Source organism: Odontesthes bonariensis, chromosome 5 (assembly GCF_027942865.1).
Source record: "Odontesthes bonariensis isolate fOdoBon6 chromosome 5, fOdoBon6.hap1, whole genome shotgun sequence".
Classification (NCBI taxonomy): Eukaryota; Metazoa; Chordata; class Actinopteri; order Atheriniformes; family Atherinopsidae; genus Odontesthes; species Odontesthes bonariensis.
The window spans coordinates 16,159,166-16,167,708 of NC_134510.1; the positions used below are offsets into that span (position 1 = coordinate 16,159,166).

The 8,543-nt window shown below is 43.1% G+C and overlaps 1 protein-coding gene across 1 annotated transcript in view; it reads left to right on the plus strand.

Moving 5' to 3' along the window:
• The first annotated feature begins 3,139 nt into the window (after positions 1-3,139).
• Positions 3,140-8,543, plus strand: part of LOC142379790 (exostosin-1a-like) — a 44,971-nt gene continuing 39,567 nt past the window's right edge. The window contains exon 1 of the mRNA XM_075465059.1: positions 3,140-5,076. Coding sequence (XP_075321174.1) covers positions 4,124-5,076 — 953 coding nt within the window. The 5' untranslated portion in view covers positions 3,140-4,123. The remainder of the gene's footprint in view (positions 5,077-8,543) is intronic.

Consider the following 8,543-nt stretch of genomic DNA (forward strand, 5'->3'; position numbering starts at 1 on the left):
CTGTATCCACATAATAATGCATTTTTATGCAAGCTGTCACAGAGACAGAGCATCGATTTGGATCAGTTTATTTATTTCCACAAGTCTCAGTTACTTTTGCCAATGAGAAGCATCCAGTCCAACTCATCGCCTCCGAAAACTCGGCAAAACTTCAACACTAAGCACTGACACTGATGGCGTCGCTTTTTTTCTTCCCTTCCATGTTTTCAGAAATACATTTCAGTCAACCTGTGTGAGTTGTTGTCCTTTGAAAAACTAAATATTCACTAGGCTTCCGCTTTAAGCCTTGCGGATGATCATACTGGCTCTTTCGGCTTCAAGACACTTGCGTTTGTCTCATGAAACCTTCATTTCACTGTTCATGTTGATGGGGCTCAGATGTGATTTGTGCATTGCAGTGTCAACACAGATGGATGAGGCTCCTCACCAAGGCTGCCTCTCTGAGTCAGGAGGGGAGCATAAATTATCGCATCCAAGGCTGAGCTCTACATGAAAGAGGCTCACACATACACATAGCAATTACACGGCCACATGTGTGTGTGGCCGTGCCTACATCTGCATGGCTCTACGTATGCCACCAATGAATATTTTCAATCAATATGGGGATGGAATTTTAAATAAGAAATCCGCAGTTTTTGACAAAGTGCAAATGAATCACCTCAAAATGTACTCAGAAGGAAATAATAAATCTCCATTTGGCTGTTTAGTGGCTTGGCAGGCTGTCTTGCAGGCTGGCTGGGAAAAACTATGCTGACCTGGGTGCTTCCAAATTAGATATTGGCATGATTGCATGTATTACACAGTAGGAGTGCTGCTCTGGCTCAGTCACCCTGCTGCTCTAAATCTGGCCAGTGCTCATCTCAGCAAACACAATGCCACAGCAGGGGGACAGCACCTCTGAGGTCTTATTACGCTGCACATGATTGTTTGACAGGAAAAAAAACTGACACAGTTTTCAATGCATTTCCCCCCCTTTGGAATCAAATTGTGTGTATTTCTGGTGACTTTGTCCTCTTTCATCTTGTTGGTTTTGAAGTGAGGCATCCAATTAAGCCCACATGAAGCGCAAAAATAGTCTTCAGACTATTACCTATTACTATAGGGACTGTCACAATTCCACAAGAATCAACCAATTAAAAGAGTTTGAATTAGAATTGACTGACTTTTACAGGAGACATATTCACACCTCTTAATGGCAGAAGCTGGGGAACATCAATCTATTCACATCAGTCATCATCACCCCACCCCCAGTTGAAGGGATGAAAGAGGGGGTGAGATGGAAAGGATGCCAGAGGACAGTGCAGGGGATGAGAGAGAAAGGGGGCGAGGGAAAAGGCCAAAGTGGGGACACTGAAATAGACAGAGGGCAAACAAAGGAAAAGGGGAGGAGGGAGGGAGAGTGAGGAGGTGGTAACCACCCCCTCTGTCTTTGATCAGTGGTCCATGGGGTACTGAGGCAGTGCAGAGAGCTGGTTCACAGCTCCTGAGGAACATAGCTTCACATTCCTCCTTGCTCCTTTCCCACTTCTGCAAAATCACTTGTGCTCTTTCAGACCGCTGCAGCTGTGGAAACACGTCACGGCTTACTTCATGCCAGGAAAGACCTGGCTTATACACTGCATTGCCATTGTGCTGTTAGTCCTAATTTTTCATTACAATTCTTGCAATGGGAGAGGCTATTGCTAACAGTTTTAACAGGTTTTTGGCACGTACATATGACTGATCTGCACTACTATGCTCATCAGTCCAAAACTTATAAAACAAAGGCAGATTTGAATTAGATGAGGCCGATCTGCCCAGTGGTCATTTTCTTTGAAAGATGTTGTCTAAAGATGAATGAGCTGCAATGCATGTCACCCATGTATTACACAGCTTCCCACTGGTATTTGGTATTATTGGCTGTACCGGCACTGACTGAATTCGACTGAACAGTTTTCACAATGTAGTTAATTGTTAGGCTGCGAAGCTAGTAGTTTGTCAGCCTGTTCGCTACTTTGTTTTTCAAACTGCCCTGCACATGCTGCTGTCTTTCTGAAATCTAACACAAAAGTTCAAATATTTCTGTGCAGTGGATTTTTTTAAAAACTTTTTTCAATCTAGTGTCACGTAAGTGTGTTTGCCAATCTCTTAGATACAGAATCTCTTTTTTTTTTTATGGGCCTGAACCTACTACATTTTTATGACATAGCCCACTAGTACCCACCAAATTGACAGTTCAATAAAATGCTAATAATCATTTATCTTTAAAGATGAACAAATAAATAAAAAAAAAAGACGCTTAAACAAGGAGCCACTCAGAATGATGTGTGCATTCTGTGTCATTGTCAACATTTAATTGATATAAAAACGTGATGATTGAAGTGGGTATGTTGTATTTATGATTGTCTCTGTCTACTCTACATAGACAAAACATAAATGTCCTATTTGAAATTTGACATTTGAAATGTCCGAAGGTGGGATTACTTTGTCAAACATTTCCATTCTTTTCTCTTTATTTATTTATTTTTTTTTTCAGCAGTGGTTAATTGAATTGTGCCAAACTTCTGATGCTTACCTACCTAAGAAGCCAATGACGTATTCAGAACGTTTTTGATTAAAAGATCAGCCAAATTTTCAAAACCTGGTGTATTAATTCAAATTTGGATATTCCGTGTTAATATAATTCAAAGTGATTTATATTAACTTGATGTTGTTGGTTGATTTCAAAAGGTTTCAAGTCTTCTATTCAATTAATTTGATTGCTGTGTAGATATCAAAACATTTTGGTTTATGGGGAAAGGAAAGTTTTTCAATGAAAACACACATGGTTTAACTTTAACTTAACAAAGTGACAAGACAGTGACAAACTCGAAATTTTCAGGTAAATGGCTTGATTTGATTTGTAATGTTTCTTAAGCATAAATGAATGTTATACTAAAGGATATTCATGTCAGCAAAATGATATGTTAATTTCCACAGATCTGGGAAAATTATACTCACCATGACTGTTGGCTCACTCAGCAACGTTTCGGGCTCATTTCCGCTAATTGCTCAGCTTTCTTTGGAAGTGAATGGGTGTGTTGAAGCCCCGCCCGCCTCGGATATGACGATACCCAATAGTAACGCACAGTGCGCGTGGAGGAACATCACATCATCAGCAGTGGTCGTGGTGGTGGGACGGCCCGGCTCCTCTTGGCTTGTCGTCTCTACGGCACTCTTGTTTGTGTATGTGAGCCACCACTTCAGCACTTTATACGACTGGGGAAATTCACCGAGATATTAGTCTGACGGTTAAAAGAGAGTAGCGACGGACAAGTTGTAGAGGAGTGGAGAGTCGCTGTTTAAGGAGGGCAGGTGAAGATTGTTCGACTGCTTTTTATTCCGAACCAGCGTTAAAGCCTCTGATGCGACCGCGTAGCTAACAAGCTAACTGGAAATGTTTTCAGAAACTGGCTAGTTACTTAGCTTGCTAGCAAGCTAGCCAAATCTGCTGTTGATTTTGTTGTTGTTTTTGTTTAGGCTCACCAGTTGTGTGTTGCCTATAGATGCAGTAAATTAAATTACCTAGGCGACATCTCACACTGTGTATGTTGAATGTTTTAGAGCTCCGGTGCCCGTTCGGTTTATAGTCTCCAGCGGAGGCTGTACAGTAGGGACAATAGTTTACTGTCCAGGCAACAAGTCTGGCACACACTGCTGCTTGAACGTAACTGAAGTATGTACCCGTATGTCTTGTTCTTAGTTGATATTTGATGCTAGGTAGGTAGAAAAGAATAGTCTGTGCTGAGATGACCGTCTTTTGCTAAGCAGAGGTGGTGTTATACAAAGAAAAGTAGTGTACGACAGGAGATGCACAGATTTGATCGTGTGGTGTTACGCGGTTGTTTCGGGAAAGCTGTTTTAAGTTAATCAATACAACAACTGACGAGGAGACGAGGTGGATGAACATTATAAATCGCCCACATGCGTTGGATCAGTTCCCGGACTTGTGAAAGGCATCTGAAGCAGAAGGAGGGAGACGCGAGCGCACAACCCTTGCAGCCCAGGGGAAGATGGCGGAACGTTCCCACAGGAGGTGGTGAGACCAAAACTTCGGGACTTCTTGGATTCGTCGCCAGACACTTGAACTCAGATCGCAGGACACATGCAGGCCAAAAAACGGTATTTAATTCTGTTCTCCGCCGGCGCGTGTCTCATTCTGCTTTTGTGTTTTGGGGGGATACAAGTCCCGCTGTCCAAACGGGGTCCTAACCGGCGTGATGACCGCAGCCTCTCGGTTTATCACCCCGGGGCGCGGTGGCGTCGCTTGCCCGGGTACCTGCAACCTTTCAGCACCTGGGAGAAGGACCATAGCAATGATCTCAACGAGCACATATCTCCTAGACAGAAGAGGGACATTAACTCAGGCCACTACACTGGAAAACGCTGCAGAATGGAGTCCTGTTTTGACTTCTCGCTGTGTGAGAGGAATGGATTTAAAGTTTACGTGTATCCCCAGCAGAAAGGAGAGAAGATCTCAGAGAGCTATCAGAACATTCTGTCCTCTATTGAAGGGTCCAGGTTCTATACACCAGACCCAGTACAGGCATGCCTGTTTGTGTTGAGTTTGGACACACTGGATCGGGACCAGCTTTCACCCCAGTATGTCCACAACTTGAAAGCAAAAATCCAGAGCCTTCCTCTGTGGAATGAAGGCAGAAATCACATAATCTTTAACTTGTACTCTGGCACTTGGCCAGATTACACTGAAGATCTTGGCTTTGACATCGGCCTTGCCATGTTGGCCAAGGCCAGCATCAGCACGGAGAACTTTAGACCTAATTTTGACGTTTCCATCCCTCTTTTTTCTAAAGACCACACTAGGACAGGAGGGGAAAGGGGGTACCTGAAACACAACACAATTCCCCCTTACAGGAAGTACATGCTTGTGTTCAAGGGGAAGAGGTACCTGACTGGAATAGGTTCGGACACTAGGAATGCTTTATATCATGTGCATAACTCGGAGGACGTGGTCCTCCTCACCACCTGTAAGCATGGGAAGGACTGGCAGAAGCACAAAGATGCACGCTGTGACAAAGACAATGCAGAATACGACAGGTGAGTACCTCCCTAGTTTTTCAATGGGTCCATCACTCCTCTGTTATGAGTTGATATTTGTCTCTGTGATACATTTGATTGTCTTATGGGAAACTCATAGCTGTCATTTCCATGAATGGCAGATTGTGATCGAAAAGAAACGGATAACTACATTTCCCAGAGATGATGAAGTTGTAATAATATAATCATTTGTTTGCCCTTTAGTGGATACATCATGCTTCCTCTTCTGCTCTTGATATCTCCAACTTTCTAAATGATCATGTAGGGCTAGTCAGTGGCGTAGTGGGTTGTGCAGGCGCACCATGTACTGGGGCTACAGTCCTCGCTGCAGTTGGCATCGGACGGCCTTTGCTGCATGTCATTCCCCCCTCTCTCTGCCCCCTGTTTCCTGTCTGTCTTCAACTGTCCTGTCCATTAAAGGGATGAAAAGCCCAACAAAAAAAAAGCCTGTGTAGTGCCCAGTAACACTTTCTCTGTAACTAGTCTCTATCTCCCACTAAGGGAGTATTGCTCAAAACACTTATAAGATGGCTTAAAACACTGCTCTGTGATCATCACTTTGGCTAAGCAATGCTGCTTCCTCTGCTCAAATCTGATGAGAAAACTGGCGTCTGTCTTCCAGCTTTGCACGATGGGATCTACCCCCACCCCCCAAATCTGTGCCTTGTTGTCACTGGGGTCTGTATGGGGCTGGGTGTTTGATTGTGGCTATGTGGTGTGGATTAGTTAGGACAAAGCACTGGTGCCATGAAGGGGAAGCCACTCTGGCTGCTGTTTGCTCAGTCATTTCCCAGACAAGCTCAACTGTATCAGCCAGGAATGCCTTGGCCCCAACCCATGTCCTGTGTGACCCCTCCATTTTTAGGGGTTTGATGTGATAGACCCCCTCATCAGCTGTTTAACATGTTGCTGTTTTACACTTGTTGGAGTGACGGGCCTTTTAATATCGACTTTTGGGGTTTCGTTTTGAAACCTGAGTAACGACACAAGTATATTTCTACCATTGACCCTCACAGCATTCGCATATTTAATGACGGACGATGGAGGAAAATATCCCAGTGGCACTCACTCGCTCAGCAAATGGACTGTTAAGACATTGAATCTTTGTCCTCGTCTGTCACTTCCTGTCAACTCACCGCTGCTCGTCGAGCCCTGTCAGGGAAGGATTTCACACGGAGAGATGGGTGGCATCTGAGCTGCAACAAAATTCTCTTGTTATTAAGTAGCATTGAGGAAGATTAAAGTTTTGAGTCTCTAAGTTGTAACAGCTTGGCTTGTTTGTTTGGAAGGTCACAGCATCACACTCTGACATCGCCAGCATGGCACACTGCCTTCGGTCTGCAGGCTTTAGTTTGACCCTCCTGTCCCTTGCAAAATTTCTGTAATATTACAAAAACTGATTTACTGATCACAGTATTACCTTGTCCTTGCCCTTGTGCTTTCAGAGGCGCAACATTAAAACAATTGAAGTAATTGGATTGGCATAACAATGAGCATGCTTATTTAGATCCGTTAATTCATTCAGCCTTGTCTGAACCCCCCCAGTTCAGTCCCACCTTTCACCCTCCGTTCTCAGACACCATAATTTAACGCAGTCACATTCACACACATAGTAAAGTTGTTTCTACTTTCACGAGGGATGAATACTGATGTGTGAATTGATTTAAAACTCCACCCAGCTCATGGCGAGACGGTAACAATGCAGATTCAGTCTTTGTTCTATGATCTCCACTCTTGTCTAAGAATAAACCCGTTAATGACGGCAGGTTTGCTATGTGTGCGTTAACGAGCGATTGGAAAAAGTTGGTCTCCCCTACGGAGAGAGCATTTCCTGCATATTTGTTTTTCACGGCTTTCGTGCACAAGAGAGGAAAAGGGAAACGAACATTTCTCATCCAGTTATTATACATTTTTCATGAGATGCTCGTACCAGATCTGTAGAAATGCTGCAGTGATTTACAGCCACTTTGGATTCTTTGGCAGTTTGGACATTTTGGTTTCATGCCTGTTGTAACAGGATTGAAGGATATCTAATAAAGTATGATCTCTTCAAATCACATTTGATCCAAGAGGGTTTTTCCAAAGAATAGTATACAGTGGCTCAGATTGTAGTCTTTTCTATAATGTAGATATTTTTTTCCTGAGGATGATTGTCTGAAAGTGATCACATCAAGCGACAGCTTCTGGAACTGAAAATGTTCAACCCTCGTAGAAGTGCCAGGCTGCTCCTCAGATGACCACTTGAGCTTGGCTACAAAAGCACTCCAATCCCCTCAGACCCCGTGATAAACCTTTTCAGCAGAAGTATGTATATTTTGTGGAACAAAAGAAACTTGCGTAAAAATATCTCACTGCATTCTGCAGCTGTTTTCAAGACGGATGAAGATACGCATTCATTTTTTTTTATCAGCGTTCTTATTTGATTTAATGCCATCATTCTCTGTTTAAACAAAAATCCAATGCCCAAAAAATTGTAAATTTGCACAATTTCTGCGTACTACCCGTACTACTTCTTTATAAGTTGCAGTGTCTAGTCCCACAGTCTTGGGGTCCAGACAGTGCAGTCTGTGATCTAACTGGGTGGAAGTAATTGTTTCTGTGCCTGGCTGTGGTCCTTTGTGCAACAAATCCCTTTTATCCTCTCCCACTGACAACAAGGAAGTTATGACTGACTGAATATAGCCTCACACAATAATTACCATGTAAAGGTCATGCCATGTTTTTGTGTATTAGTTGAAACGTAATGCCCCAGATGTTGTCATTGGAACCCCCCTTTTTTTAGTTTTTTTTTTTTTTAATGTAATCTGTAATCATGTTCTATGCATAGCAGGAACATCTGGATATCACGTGATGTCCTACGCTGTCGCTGTGTTGTCTTGTCTGACCCACTTGAGTTTAAGAAGTTGAATAATATAATGGAAAATTACGTGTGTATATATATATATGTTTATTTCCTTTTAAATGCAGGGTGTAAGTTTAAACGATTTCAGTCAAGTCAAATGCTAACTATTTGCGTTTCTGGAGTAAACTTGGCTTGGCCCTGTTTACATGTTCTGCCACTGCTGTTTACAGCCAGTGGTTAGTCAGCTTTCTGCTTCCCTGTTCCCTGTGTTGTTCTTTATATATCTGCTCTCAGCCACTGTGTACAAGCTTGTAATTCAGCCAAAGGAGAGAAGAAAAGATGCAGCAGGAGGCAGGTCAGATGCAATTTTAACCTCCAACTGAAAGCCCATCTCACAGCTTGTTTCCAATTAGGAGGTCCTGCCAAGTACGATTGTATGAGCAAGATGGAGTGAGAGGTGAGGGGCGAGTCACAGAAGAGTGGGAAACAAACTGAGAGGAAGTTGGGGGTCGAAAAAAGGAACACAAAGAACAAAAACGGCGAGAGCCTGCGAAGCTAAAAAGATGGAGGGAGAGTAAAAGAAAGAGGCAGAAAAGAAAAAAACGCATAGAAGCTATCCAGCAGG